General features: G+C 34.6%; 1 protein-coding gene across 1 annotated transcript; it reads right to left on the bottom strand.

Annotated features, from left to right (window-relative positions):
* Positions 1–132: 132 nt before the first annotated feature.
* On the bottom strand, positions 133–2,017 carry LOC104231733 (transcription factor MYB86-like). The gene is made up of 2 exons (XM_009784783.2): positions 1,861–2,017; positions 133–1,269 (listed from the first exon to the last, which is right to left on the bottom strand). The coding sequence occupies exons 1-2, from the start codon at positions 1,988–1,990 to the stop codon at positions 347–349; spliced, it is 1,053 nt and encodes a 350-aa protein (XP_009783085.1). The 5' UTR covers positions 1,991–2,017; the 3' UTR covers positions 133–346.
* Between the last annotated feature and the right edge of the window lie 14,466 nt (positions 2,018–16,483).

The following is a 16,483-nucleotide window of genomic DNA, read 5'->3' as shown; positions in this document are numbered from 1 at the left end:
AATAAAAGCTAGATTGAATCAAATCAATGTATAATATAACCAGCCTTCTAGAATTATTGAATGCTTATTGTTTTTCATTTTCACCACTAATAGCAAGGAATCATGACAATAGTCACATTAGAGAAATTATAATTATTATTTTTCATTTTCACAAAACAATCTTTTCAAATAATCATTTCTTTTTTGACTTGTAGCTCATTATATTTCGAAAAAAGGATGGTGCCTAAATATGACTACCACCATTTTCTTTTTCCTAGTTTATATTTGCATATCTGCTGTTCCAACAAGATAATGCAGCAGAATACTAATAAAGATAAATTGCAACTAAAAAATCTTTAGAAGTTAACTAACAATCCCATGAAATTTGATCCATAGAATTAACACTAGTATACAATCCACAAGGCACCAGTGTAGAATCCACAAAATCAAAATCAAAGTTAGAGCTATCAAACGTATTCTCCACCGTTTGATCATGATTAACCTTGTAAACATCCTCTTGATCACAAAACTTTGTCTGAATTGGAAATTGTTCCTCTTGTTGTACTTGCATTAATTCTTCAGTTCCATTGGCAGGATTTAAGGTTGTTGGTTCAAGACCAGTTCCATGCCACATGCTATTCTCATTTATATACTCCGTTTCCCCTTGTCGTATATTCGTAGAGCTTTCCATTAAAGAACAACTCGCGAAATCCAACATGGAATTTTGAGTAATGGCGTGATTTATGTCACTTGTTTGGAACTGAGACGTAGTTGTTACAGTCTGATTTCTCTGATCACTCCATATGAAAGTAGGGTTTTGGTATTCAATGTTAGGAACAATAGGTGTGTAATTGCATGTAGTAGAAGTAGTATTATTATTGCTATGAGGGAAAGGAGAGAAGGATGCAAGAGTTGCTTTTATGTGATCCATTGAAATTACTTCTTTATTTGTTGAAGCATCAATGGTGAAAACTGAGGTGGAATCTTGATGATGATGAGTTTTGGCTTTGGTTGAATTGTTGGTTTTGTTCTTAATAAGGAGATTGTGAGTATTTGGATCTAACCCTTGAGCAATAAGCTTCTTTTTAATGCAAGAATTCCAGAAATTCTTGACTTCATTATCAGTTCTACCAGGTAAATGTTTGGCTATTTGTGCCCATCTATTTCCCAAGATTCTATGAACATCAATTATGGTTCTTTCTTCTTGTTCAGTAAAAGAACCCCTTCTCAAATCCGGCCTCAAGTAATTTATCCATCTCAATCTACAACTCTTTCCACACCTTTGTAGCCCTACAAAATGTTCGAACATATAATTAAGTAAATAAAAATAATGTATATAACTTATACATTTAAATGAGGTAGTCGTATATAGTTCAACATGGTGTATATCATATCAAGAAGATGTTTTGAATTAAGTTTCATGTCACCCATTATTTAAAAAAAAGAAAAAGTCTCCCCATTGGAGCTACCTTATTATCATAGAAAGGAGAAAGTTTTTCAGGTAAATAAGAAAGAGAGGTTGTAAGCGCATTCTCTCCTTTCCATCTTCTGGAAGGAACTCTTTAAGCATGCTAATAGAATGGTTGACACTCACATCTCTCGTTTACAGTAATTTCGCTATAGCTTACTGGAAAATATTTACATGTGCTTTGCTCATGAATGAGAGACGTATATTTGTGCCGAGGGTCTATCAAAAACAGTCTCTCTACCTCCACAAGGTAAGAGTAAAGTTTGCGTACACATTATTTTCCCAGATGAGACGGTCACGCAATTCAACACATAAAAATATCGATCAGAAAACAAGAATTCTCCAACAAAGAACAAAATGGAAGATATGAGAAATAGGAAGATATATATATATATATATACTAATATATCAACCTGCTAATTTAGGAACAGAACTCCAGCAGCCATGGCCATGGGAGGTGATATGTTTGATGAGTTTTTCATCTTCTTCTGGAGACCAAAGACCTCTTTTAACTTTCTGTTTGCTGCAGCAGTGATGGCCCATCCCTTTAATTTGTCCTTCTCACCCTAACTGCACAGGTCTTTATCTCTATATATATGGTGGCTGCTCTCACAATTTTATTTCACAACTTCTCTAATGCATACTAGTATAAAATACTAGTATAGTATTTTTTCACTATACTACATAGAGAGAGTGGTGTTTTCTTTCTCCAAATATTTGTAATTGCTATACGTGTGAGACAAAGATGAAGTAGACATTTTCTCAATCTCCATAATAGAGAGAGGGATAGAGAGAGACTTTAACTTGGAGTGCACTCATGAGAGGACCACCTTAGGTACTCATTTGAGTGATTTAGCAGCTTCTCTAAACCTTGTCTTTTGGACATTTTACCTTTAACTTGATTTTCACTCTTTCTTAAAACTTGTTTGGATGGTTATTACGTGTCGTTTCATGATGTATCATATTGTATTGTATTTTATTGTTTGATGAATACAATGTTTGGATAGATTGTATCGTTTGCCATTGTTTCATGATATGACACGCCAATAATATGAAGAATAAACTTACAACATTACTAAGAAAAAATAAGATACAAAGTAGAATTATTATATAAAAAAGTAGGATAAATGATACAATATAATTATTTAATAATAAAGAAGGGCAAGACGAGAGAAAAGTCAACGTAACGACGCCACACAACCACATCAAATCCGCCGTTACATAAAATGACACTTTTCATCGTTACGTAACGACGGAATTAACGATACAATACAATAGGTAATAACCATCCAAACAAGCTGTTATCCAAAATTCGATTTATGTTTTTGCACTAGTAGTTAGTATATACTCATGTATACATGATCAAACCATTAGGTCAATAGCTTCTACTATGTATTTTAGCATTTCTTAATAGTAGGTAATATTATTTTATATTTGGAGATTGTCTCTCATACAAGAAATAGATTTGTTAATCTCATTTTCAATATTATATTTTCTTTCATCTTTCTATATCAATCTAACAATTTCTAAGTGAAATGATTGGTATCATATATTTTTCATCTTTCTGTATCAATTTAACAATTTCTAAAGTGAAATCGGAAATAAGATAGTGTTTTTTATAGTTTAAAAACAATATTATGATATATTTACACACGTAGAAAATCGTATGAGTTTCTATTAGCTTCCGATCCCTTTTTAAGGGGAACAAAAAGAAAAGTATTTTGCAAAGATTATTAACTTATATATATATCACTTAAAAGGTAGAAGTAACTGATATTATTTCAGATAATAAGTGCGGTTAATAACCTTAAAAATAAAGTAGCCAACCAACGAAATTATAAATTACACTAATATATAGTGTGAGCTTTTTGTAGTTAAATCCTTATGCAAAATTTTTTAAAATCTCGCAAGCGCACAACTTGTTAATTCGTTTTGCTTTTGTGGACCAATAAAGCATGTATTCCTAAAGGCAAATGAACCCTAATACAAGAAAGGCCTTAACCATATGAAAGGTGAAGGAAATATATAAAAAACGATAATGAAAGCCATATTTGTCATGATAAATACTAAATTTAGAATCCAATTATTGTCACCTAAAATTAAATTTTAAATTCAAAATCTATAAAGTTGAAATTCTGACGGCGCCTCTACCTACATCAACGACTTTTCCAAACACTTATATTTATGTATTTGTCACAAAAAAAGTAACGTGGGTGGCTTAGTCATAAGTGTTACATACTCAAATAATTTTTTTTTTGGTTTCCCACCCGGTGTCCGATATCCGCATTGGAGCCCGACTATATCCAGATTCGCGCTGCGTAGGGCCCCATTCGGGGGAAGTGCTCCCTACCAAGGGGTTTTCCATATTCAGAACTCGAACCCGAGACCTCTGGTTAAGGGATGAGCAGTCCCATCCACTGCACCACATCCTTTAGTGGTACATACTCAAATAATTGCATAATAGGAAAACAAATAATGAAAAGAAGAGTACAATTATGAGTCAAATATGTAAAGACACAATTTCACTTTTAATGTGCTATTGATGAGATTGACTTTTTATTTTAGACATGTTTTTTTTAACATAGCCAACAAGTTTACCAATTAAATCCTGCCGACGGACACGACAATGTATACTATAATGTTAGATTTCTAGTGTTATGATGTTATTTTATTTTTTTGAAAATGCGTGCAAATACATTCTTAAAAAGTTATGATGTTATATGACGAAACTGTGGACAAAAATCTTAAAATATGTAATGGTATGATATTCTTACTTTAGATCATTATAAATTTATACAACTGTTATTACTCTGTGGAACAAAAGACAAGTCATTATTGTTGGGAATGAGTGATAGTATGTCCATTTAGGGGAAGACCTAATGATTTTGAATAAGATCGACCTCTATCATATATTTCTTAGCATCCAATTTCAATACAAACCAAGAATCTTCTTTAAGTATCTCTCTCCTTGTTTTTTTTAAATGTTCCGATTAACTTGCATGTACTTCAATTAATTTTACGAGGTATCAGTTGTTATCTTCCAACAACATAAGTATCGGATAACTCTGTCCTTCAAAATTTGAACAAATTAAAAGAAATCATTTAGTGTTTCTGGCCTCTTCACTCTCCCAAAACTAAAAAACTAAATTAAACAGAGAGGGAGAGAACTAAAATATATTCAAGATTGTGCACTCAAAATGTACTGTTTTTTTTTTACGCTATCATATATATGTTTACATATATAACGTGTAATTTTTAATAACAAATTCTAAACGGTGACTTTAAAAATAGAGGCATAACTTGCATTGCTTAAATTTTGTACTGGTATGTAAACACATTTCACTCTTGGGTATATATAACTTTTTTTAATTGTGGTATTCGGGCCAGCTTATGTTCATCTCAATTAATTTTACGGGGACATGCTACTACTTAATGGAGCTACTAGCACAGGTTCCAGATAACTCTATCCCCTGAAGTTAATTATATATAGTGTGTTTGCTTCTACTAGCTGGAATTTGAACCCGAAACTTGTTCACAACCTATTTCATTGGCCACTAGATCACACCGTAGATTACCACTATGATCATTGTTATTACTTGAATCCGCATAGCTGAGATATTGTGTGCTATGAAAAAGAAAGAGGACAGTAGAAAAGTAAGAGAACAGTAAAAATGAAGAGAATTAACATGACCTAATTAAGAAGCACGACATCATGTACAAAAATGAGTGAAACTTATTTTCTTTTCTTCACTCAACCGTTGCTTGGGAGAGTCAATTTCTTGGTGTCAACGAAAATGGTGATGATTGGTCTGTCTCCTTTCATGATTTTTCACCCCATCTTTCCCTTTCCTTGTTTTTCCTTTTCACAATACTTTCCACAAAGAGTTTAATTTCCATCTTCTTTTTATTCAATTCTTTTTTCAGTTGTTCCTGTGGAGGAAATCACGTTAAAAAGCAAAGCTAGAATAAGAGGGCACATGCCTTTTTTATGCTGAAATTGATATATATCACATGTAGAAGAAGAATATGGAGCAGGGATAGAGCTAGCAGTTGCGCACAACTTCGGTCGAATTCAATAACTTTTGTTCAAATTCTGTATTTGTTTTAAGAAATTAAATATAATGAATATATATAAATTATTAATTTAAAACTCAGTAGCTTAATTAAAAATATTAAAATCCTGACATCGATTTGATACTGAGTACAACTTTTTGATGTCAAATCAGCTTAGAATATTTACATTTTATCAGCTCAGTCCTTTTGATGAATGCTTATGATTTCATCTGTTTGAAATGTTTAAGGTCTACCTGTTGCGGAAGCCAAATGTATATAGTGTGAATAAGTCACAATTACTATACCAAAAATTATGACAACCACCAAATAATAAATAAGACAATAAAGCAACAATAAAAGGAACACCAGAATTTACGAGGTTCGGCTAATTTTGCCTACTCCTCGGACACAACCAATATTTTATTCCACTCCAAAAATACAAGTGAAATAATACTAAAGAGAGAAGATACAAATGTCTTAAGAAGATAAGAAGACAAATGAGAGGTGTGTTTAAATCCTAAACATTAGGCCTCCTTTATAGGGGAAAAATCCCCCCCAAACTTAACTCCCAACCAATGTGGGACTTTGGCATTTTGCCAAACTTCAACAAATCTCCACCTTGGCAAAATTCCACATTTTCAATTCTCTCTCAATAACAAATTTTGGTTGTGTCTTCATCTTCAATCTTCAGTGTTCAACAATGTTGATCAAATCCAAACAATGTTGAAACTTGACCGCAGTCACCACCTTTGTCAGCATATCAGCAGGATTCTCTGTAGTATGAATTTTCTTCACCGTGACTCCACCTTCTTCTATGATTTCTCGTACGAAATGATACCGAACATCAATGTGCTTCGTCCTTGCATGATAAACTTGGTTCTTCGCTAATTGAATAGCACTTTGACTATCACAAAAAATTGTGATACCTTTTTGTTCAACACCAAGCTCCTTTAGCAATCCTTGAAGCCAAATTGCCTCTTTCACAGCATCTGTAATAGCCATGTACTCTGCCTCTGTTGTAGACAAAGCAACTGTTGACTGCAAAGTAGACTTCCAACTAACTGGTGCCTTTGCAAAAGTAAACACATAACCAGTAGTTGATCTTCGTTTGTCCATATCACCCGCAAAATCTGAGTCACAATATCCAACTACAGACTGATTGTCTTCCTGCTCAAAAACTAACCCGACATCTACAGTATTATGAATATACCGTAGAATCCACTTCACAGCTTGCCAATGCTCCTTCCCTGGATTGTGCATATATCTGCTAATAACTCCAACAGCTTGTGAAATGTCAGGCCTTGTGCAAACCATTGCATACATCAAGCTACCAACAGCATTTGCGTATGGTACCTTTGACATATACTCTCGTTCAGCTTCATCCATTGGCGACATAGTAGTACTTAGCTTAAAATGGGAAGCAAGTGGAGTACTAACTGGCTTAGTCTTGTCATCTATGCCAAAACGTTGAAGTACTCTCTTCAAATATTCCTTTTGAGATAAACAGAGTTTCTTTGAACGTCTATCTCTAATTATCTCCATGCCAAGAATTTTCTTTGCCTCACCCAAATCCTTCATCTCGAACTCCTTCTTCAGTTGAATCTTCAACTTATCAATTTCTTCCGAATTCTTGGAAGCTATCAACATATCATCAACATATAGGAGAAGATATACAAAGGAACCATCTTTAAGCTTGTGCAAATACACACAATGATCGTATTTGCTTCTCTTGTACCCTTGCCGCAACATAAACTCGTCAAATCGCTTGTACCATTGTCTAGAAGATTGTTTCAATCCGTACAACGATTTTTCAAGTTTGCACACCATATTTTCTTTTCCAGCAACTTTGAATCCTTCTGGCTGAGTCATGTAGATTTCCTCCTCCAAGTTTCCATGTAAAAACGCAGTTTTTACATCCATCTGAACTAGTTCCAAATCCAATTGTGCTACCAAAGCCAACATAATTCTAATGGAGGAATGTTTTACAACTGGAGAAAACACTTCATTGTAATCAATTCCCTCCTTTTGAGCATATCCTTTGGCCACCAATCTTGCTTTGTAGCGAACATCAACTTAAAATGGGGAGGCAATGGTCTGAGGCAAAGAAAATTCTTGGCATGGAGATAATAAGAGATAGACGTTCAAAGAAACTCTGTTTATCTCAGAAAGAATATTTGAAAAGAGCACTACAACGTTTTGGCATAGATGAAAAGACTAAGCCAGTTAGTACTAAGTTAGTACTCCACTTAGGCTATAGTCATCTAATTTAGTACTCCACTTGCTCCCTATTTTAAGCTTGTGCAAATACACACAATGATCGTATTTGCTTCTCTTGTACCCTTGCCGCAACATAAACTTAAAATGGGTATGCAATGGTCTGAGGCAAAGAAAATTCTTGGCATGGAGATAATAAGAAATAGACGTTCAAAGAAACTCTGTTTATCTCAGAAAGAATATTTGAAAAGAGCACTACAACGTTTTGGCATAGATGAAAAGACTAACCCAGTTAGTACTCCACTTGCTCCCCATTTTAAGCTTGTGCAAATACACACAATGATCGTATTTTCTTCTCTTGTACCCTTGCCGCAACATAAACTCGTCAAATCGCTTGTACCATTATCTAGAAGATTGTTTCAATCCGTACAACGATTTTTCAAGTTTGCACACCATATTTTCTTTTCCAGCAACTTTGAATCCTTCTGGCTGAGTCATGTAGATTTCCTCCTCCAAGTTTCCATGTAAAAATGCAGTTTTTACATCCATCTGAACTAGTTCCAAATCCAATTGTGCTACCAAAGCCAACATAATTCTAATGGAGGAATGTTTTACAACTGGAGAAAATACTTCATTGTAATCAATTCCCTCCTTTTGAGCATATCCTTTGGCCACCAATCTTGCTTTGTAGCGAACATCTACTTGGTTAGGAAATCCTTCCTTCTTTGCAAATACCCATTTGCACCCAATTGCTTTCTTTCCCTTCGGGAGATTGGCCAATCTCCATGTATGATTCTGATGAAGGGACTGTATTTCATCATTCATGGCAATCCTCCACTTATCTTCTTCTGAACTTTGGACAGCGTCTTTATAAGTGGTAGGAACATCATCAGCTACAATTGAGGTTGCACAAGCAACCGTCTCTATGAGACGAACAGGTTTCGTTATTGTTCTTTTTGTCCTGCTGGTTGCTATTGATTCAAGTTGTTGTTGAGGTTCCTGAGTTGGAATCTCCTCTACTGGCTCTCCTTCCAGAGGGTAATCTTCATTTGTTTTCTCCTCTGCTTCTTGTGTAGGAAAAATAAATTTTCCCTCAAACTCCACCTGCTTAGAAGCACCTTCATTTTGTTTGGTATCTTCTGTTACCTTATTTACCATAGCAGATTCATCAAAGGTAACATCCCTGCTGAATATTACTTTCTTTGTCATAGGACACCATAAGCGATATCCTTTGACTCCAGAAGTAATTCCCATAAAAATAGCCTTCTTTGCCCTTGGATCCAATTTTGACTCTGTCACATGATAATATGCAGTTGAGCCAAACACGTGCAAAGAGTCATAATCTACAACAGGCTTTCCATACCATTTTTCAAATGGTGTCTTGCCATCAATAGCAGCAGATGGTAGACGATTAATGAGGTGGCATGCATATGTAATTGCCTCAGCCCAAAATTCTTTGCCCAAGCCAGCATTGGACAACATACACCGTACCTTCTCCAGCAAGGTCCGGTTCATACGTTCTGCCACTCCATTCTGTTGTGGTGTATGTCTAACAGTGAAGTGTCGGACGATGCCATCATTTTCACAGACCTTATTGAAATGATCATTTTTGTATTCACCTCCATTGTCTGTGCGAATACACTTGATCCTCCTGCCTGTTTGATTCTCCACCATCGTCTTCCATTTGAGAAAAATTCCCAGCACTTCATCTTTGTTTTTCATTGTATACACCCATACTCTTCGGGAAAAATCATCAACAAAGGTTACAAAATAGTGCTTCCCACCCAATGAAGGTGTTTTGGAAGGACCCCAAACATCAGAGTGTACATAATCCAAAATGCCTTTAGTATTATGGATCGCTGTACCAAATTTAACCCTTGTCTGTTTCCCTTTGACACAATGCTCACAAAACTCCAAGTTGCAAGCCTTTACTCCTTTTAACAATCCTTGATCTGATAGAGTTTTCAAGGATTTTCCTCCAGCATGTCCCAAGCGCATGTGCCATAGCTTGGTTGCTTCTGCCTCTTTGTCGTCACTGGATGTTACTGTCGCTGTCCCAATAACTGTACTGCCACGATAGCGGTACATATTATTATTCTTCCGATTAGCCTTCATTACCACTAGTGCACCGGAGCATACTCTCATCACTCCATTTTCTGCAATGATTTTGAACCCTTTTGATTCTAGGGCTCCCACAGAGATGAGATTCTTCTTCAAATCCGGTACATATCGAACATCTGTTAATGTTCTGATCATTCCATCATGGTTCCTTAATCGTATTGAACTAATGCCATATGAGGTAAGAGGGCTGTTATCCGCTGTGACTCCATATTCTTCTTCTTGAAATTCCACGAACCAGACCCTGTTGGGACACATATGATAGCTACAAGCCGAGTCCATCAACCATACGTCTGATGATGTTGATGACTCTGTTGTAAATAATGAGAAGTCTGAATCATCACAATCATCTACATTTGAATCCATAATGGCCTTTCCATTGTTATATTTGGCCTTATTCTTCAACTTCGGACAGTCTTTCTTCCAGTGCCCCTTTTCTCGACAAAAGGCACATTCATCTTTGTTGGGTTTAGATCTTGACTTGGATCTTCCCTTCTTTGTCCTCATTTGATTTTGAGGACGACCCCTCACAAACAGTGCTTCTCCTTCTCCGCCCTTCTGTTTTTCTCGCTTTCTTTGTTCATAGCTGTACAAAGCTGAACAAACTTCTCTGAGAGAAATTTCGTCATTTCCATGGAGTAGAGTAGTTTCAAGGTGCTCGTACTCATCAGGAAGTGACGCCAACAACATTAAGGCCAAGTCACCATCATCATAAGTTGTATCCATATTTTGCAAATCTGTGACCAACTTATTGAAACTGGTGATATGTTCATTCATCGTGGTACCAGGAACATAGGTGAAGTGAAACAGTCTCTTCTTCATGTACAATTTATTTTGACTGTTTTTCTTCAAAAATTTATCCTCCAGTGCTTTCCATAATTTACTTGCAGAAGTTTCCTTTGTGTATGGATATTTCTGCTCTCTAGCAAGGTAGGATCGAATGGTACCGCAAGCAACACGGTTGATAATTCTCCAATCTTCTTCTCCAATAACATCTGGTCTTTTTTCTTCAATGGCAAGATCTAGCTCTTGTTGAAAAAAGACATCTAGAATCTCGCCTTGCCACATCCCAAAATGTCCTGATCCGTCAAAAATATCTACCGCAAATTTCTCATTTGACACAATTCTTGTCATAAGCGAAGATGCCAACAATGACGTATTATTGACACGTGATGTAGATTCTTCTTGTTTATTGTCTCCCATTTTGACACGAATATTATTTAATAGCCGACGACACAAATCAAGATTATTTCCTTTCTGGAGTGGAAGATCAGACTAAGCTGCAACCACAGAGCATACTAAGACAGAACCTTGACACAGTTACCAAGATAAATCTTTTCTGATGTGGAAGATCAGACTATGCTGCAACCACAGAGCATACTTAGACAATACCTTGGCTCTGATACCAATTGTTGCGGAAGCCAAATGTATATAGTGTGAATAAGTCACAACTACTATACCAAAAATTATGACAACCACTAAATAATAAATAAGACAATAAAATAATAATAAAAGGAATACCAGAATTTACGAGGTTCGGCTAATTTTGCCTACTCCTCGGACACAACCAATATTTTATTCCACTCCAAAATACAAGTGAAATAATACTAAAGAGAGAAGATACAAATGCCTTAAAAAAATAAGAAGGCAAATGAGAGGTGTATTTAAATCCTAAACATTAGGCCTCATTTTATAGGGAAAAAATCCCAACCAATTTGGTCTTCCACCGACGTGGAAGTTTTGGCATTCAATATTAGCTAGTCTTGTCGTTCTACCTTTTTCCGTCTCCTTTTCATCTTCCTTTCCATTTTTTCCCTTGTTTTTCTACTCCACGTAAATCTCATGTATTCTTCACTAAAACTTTTTGATGTCAAAGAGCATTTAACTTCATCAAATTTTAGTTTTTTGTTATTTAAGAGAATAGCTTAACAAACAAATAATACTTGAAAAACATCTTTTATAAGACTGTCAGCAATATAACAATGCGAGAGGAACACTATCATCATCATTCATCGCAAACAAATAAATAAATATGTAGGCAAAAATCTTGGTAGATCAAGTTCAAATCTACCGATCACAAAGAAAAACGTTATTACATTTCTATTTATTTATTTATTTATTTATTTATTTATGTTTAAGCTCCCGTTATGCGTGTGATCCGGGGAAGGGTCGAACCACAAGAGTCTATTGTACATAGCCTTATCCTGCATTTTGCAAGAGGGCGTTTCCACAGCCTGAACGCATGACTTCCTGATCACAATATAGCAGCAACTTTACCAGTTACGCCAAGGCTCTCCTTCAGACAGAGTTATTTGATACTTTTATTATAAAAGATAATGTGTATCTCGGGTACATGTAAGTTGATCAAAGAAACACTGTTTGCAATAAATTTTCAAGATATGGAACATTAACTGCAATAACAAAATAAGAAAAAAATATTTCTAATCAATTATGACTAAAATTCTATTTATTCCTTGATTCTTCTCTTCTGATTATCTCTGTGGTTCGAGAGTTGGAACAACGTATTTCTCACATGTAGGATGATATAGACCTTCATGGGATGTATTTGATTTCCTTGAAATTATATCTATCCGGCCACAACTTGATCTCTTTGTGAATATCCCATGCGTTTATGGGATTTTCAAGCTTGATTTGATTTGGTATTGAGATTTTTTTTTTGAATCAAACCGACATATAATAATATATAATTTTTATATAGACTTTTAAAACTTTATATAGATTTTTTTTTAAAAATATCTAGAAATATTTGTGATCCTCTCAGGGGATGAAATATTTAATAGAATTATGAAGTGCATCTATTTTTATTTACTTTAAATAATGGTTTGTATCATCATATTCTTATCAAGTGTTACTTTTAATTATTAAATTTGATTAACCTTGAAAGCGAACATCAACAAAAAAAATTAGTGTTAAACGACTAAGAAAATAACTATGTGTTACTAAAAAAATTCTCGCATTAGAATATTTCAATGAATCATACATTTGTCATTTTCTAAATTTTTACTAAATATATATTTACTTATTAAAACTTTATCTATAACTTTAACAAAGTAAAATTAAAATAATATTCATATAAAAAAAATCGAAAAACCCAATAAAACCTGCAAATTCGAATCAATGTATTGATTTGGTTTGATTTTGATAAAACTGAACCAACCCGACTCATGTACACCTCTAACTCCAATTTATATCTCAAGGTCATGTAATGTGATCTGAACAAATATAACTCCACAAAATGAAGGGCGAAATTAAAAAATAGCTAGATTTACAAATGGTAATTGAAAATAGCCACAGTGTCAAAAGTAATTGAAATTTAGTCACTTTTCATGTAAAGATAAATCTGAATGAAAACACAATTTAAAATCCGAAAAATATTCCAGCATAAAATACTGGAGTTTGAATTTTTTTACATGTGAACTTCCAGCATAATGTACTGGAGTTCCAGCATAATATGCTGGAAGTTCATACACATGTGCTCCAGTCTCCAGTATATTATACTGGAACTTTCCGTGTGTGCTGGAGTTCCAGCATAATATGCTGAAAGTTCATACACAGATGCACCAATCTCCAGTATATTATGCTGGAAATTTTCATGTTGCAGCAAAATAATGGCTATTTTTCAATAAATTTATAAACGCTGATTATTTTTTAATTACCAATCCGAAAACTAATTAGTCCGTGCTATTTTCACCACAATGAAAGGGGGAGCCCACCAGATTGATGTGACATAGTAAATCTTCATGCGAATCATAATAAAATGTGAAATGATAAGCATGATAGAGATTAGAGAATATTATTTTCATGTCAATATTGATTCTGATGGGTTTTACATACATAATGTAAAGCAAAATGATGCCCTAGAAGGTAGGAAGTCAATTAGGCAATATTACTTTGCCGTAAAAGGAAAAAAAAAAGAGTTTATCATCATTTACTACAATGGACCACCTAAATGCTAATATCATTACTTTCTAGATAAAACTCAGTTTTGCCGCCACTTATGAAATCTATTGTGTTACCATTTTTTTTCACCTTACCTTTTGTAAAAATAATTTTAATCTTTTTTTTTCGTTCACAAGGACACTGTGACTTCACTAAACTCATTCATCTAGTTATTCAAGCATAGTAATTGGTCTCCACATATTCCATAAAAGGCGGATCCACAAATTCAAGTTTATGGGTTCCTATCGTAATCTCAAATTCGGGTTAACGTAAAAGTTGTCGGTTTCCTGGAAACCCCTTAACTGTACTCTAGATCCGCCACTGATTCCACATCTTTTCTATTCAAATCACCAGAGAAAAATTACTCATAACATTATATTTGGTTACCCAAGTTGATGAAATTATATAGTAAAGTCACCATTTTCTTTTTGGTAACAAGAAAATCAACTATATATATTATTGTTTCTCGGAAAATTAACATTTGAAAGTTAAGCAGCATAGACATGCAGTTGTGTCAAAAAAGTTCTTGAAAAGACAATTATACAACAACTTAAAAAGTTATTGCGGTTTAGTCGCCCCAACTTTTGTTGACTTAGACTGTTGACCACAATTTAAGGCTTTCTCTTTGCATCGAAATTGAAATCACAAGAGAAGAGTATAACAAATAAATTGAATTTTAATATGTACAATTAGTATCATCTAATTCGTGTTGATATTTTCCCAACTACATGTTATTTTCAAATAAGATGATATAATATGTTTTATACACTGCGTAGTGCAAAAATTAATTTAACTTGCCTAAATGAAATTTTTTGAACCTTGTTGACATAACAAAAGTCGCGATTATAAATAATCTCGCTCGTGCATATGGTAGAATTTTACGCTCTATTCTTTCACAAACCCTAACTATACTCTGAATTAATAACTCACACTATTGAATCAATGTCGATCCAATAATTCATCAGTGTAAATCCAGATATAAAAATAGCTTCGTACTATTACTAGTTGGACGAGTACAGTGATATGTTTTGGTAGTTGATTCTGTTATCAGATTTCGTCGTCGCCAAATTTGGTTCAAGACTGAAAGTGACAATTATTTGTAAAAGACCTGCTTATATCTTGGGATGGAGCTAAAATAATAAGTGCGGGTTTGAACCTAATCAATTTTGCTTAAATTCTGCATAAATATTAGAAAATTCACTAAATATATATAAATATTCAATTACAAACTTAGTAACTAAAACGAACTATGAATTCGATTGCAAGTTCAAAGCCCATAAAGTTTAAATTTTGGTTTTGATTATGCTTATATCAACCTCATTTTTTTAATTTAGGGTCATTGTCTATGCAAGTTATATGTTGCGGAAGCCAAATGTATAGAGTGTGAATAAGTCACAACTACTATACCAAAAATTATGACAGCCACCAAATAATAAATAAGACAATAAAGCAATAATAAAGGGAACACCAGAATTTACGAGGTTCGGCTAATTTTGCCTACTCCTCGGACACAACCAATATTTTATTCCACTCCAAAAATACAAGTGAAATAATACTAAAGAGAGAAGATACAAATGCCTTAAACAGATGAGAAGGCAAATGAGAGGTGTGTTTCAATCCTAAACATTAGGCCTTCTTTTATAGGGGAAAAATCCCCCCCAAACTTAACTCCCAACCAATGTGGGACTTTGGCATTTTGCCAAACTTCAACAAATCTCCACCTTGGCAAAATTCCACATTTTCAATTCTCTCTCAATAACAAATTTTGGTTGTGTCTTCATCTTCAATCTTCAGTGTTCAACAATGTTGATCAAATCCAAACAATGTTGAAACTTGACCGCAGTCACCACCTTTGTCAGCATATCAGCAGGATTCTCTGTAGTATGAATTTTCTTCACCGTGACTCCACCTTCTTCTATGATTTCTCGTACGAAATGATACCGAACATCAATGTGCTTCGTCCTTGCATGATAAACTTGGTTCTTCGCTAATTGAATAGCACTTTGACTATCACAAAAAATTGTGATACCTTTTTGTTCAACACCAAGCTCCTTTAGCAATCCTTGAAGCCAAATTGCCTCTTTCACAGCATCTGTAATAGCCATGTACTCTGCCTCTGTTGTAGACAAAGCAACTGTTGACTGCAAAGTAGACTTCCAACTAACTGGTGCCTTTGCAAAAGTAAACACATAACCAGTAGTTGATCTTCGTTTGTCCATATCACCCGCAAAATCTGAGTCACAATATCCAACTACAAACTGATTGTCTTCCTGCTCAAAAACTAACCCGACATCTACAGTATTATGAATATACCGTAGAATCCACTTCACAGCTTGCCAATGCTCCTTCCCTGGATTGTGCATATATCTGCTAATAACTCCAACAGCTTGTGAAATGTCAGGCCTTGTGCAAACCATTGCATACATCAAGCTACCAACAGCATTTGCGTATGGTACCTTTGACATATACTCTCGTTCAGCTTCATCCATTGGCGACATAGTAGTACTTAGCTTAAAATGGGAAGCAAGTGGAGTACTAACTGGCTTAGTCTTGTCATCTATGCCAAAACGTTGAAGTACTCTCTTCAAATATTCCTTTTGAGATAAACAGAGTTTCTTTGAACGTCTATCTCTAATTATCTCCATGCCAAGAATTTTCTTTGCCTCACCCAAATCCTTCATCTCGAACTCC

The sequence above is a fragment of the Nicotiana sylvestris genome, chromosome 8, assembly GCF_000393655.2.
Source record: "Nicotiana sylvestris chromosome 8, ASM39365v2, whole genome shotgun sequence".
In the NCBI taxonomy this organism is placed as follows: domain Eukaryota; kingdom Viridiplantae; phylum Streptophyta; class Magnoliopsida; order Solanales; family Solanaceae; genus Nicotiana; species Nicotiana sylvestris.
Note: the sequence above shows the minus strand (reverse complement) of the source record. Positions and strands in the feature narration are given on the sequence as shown.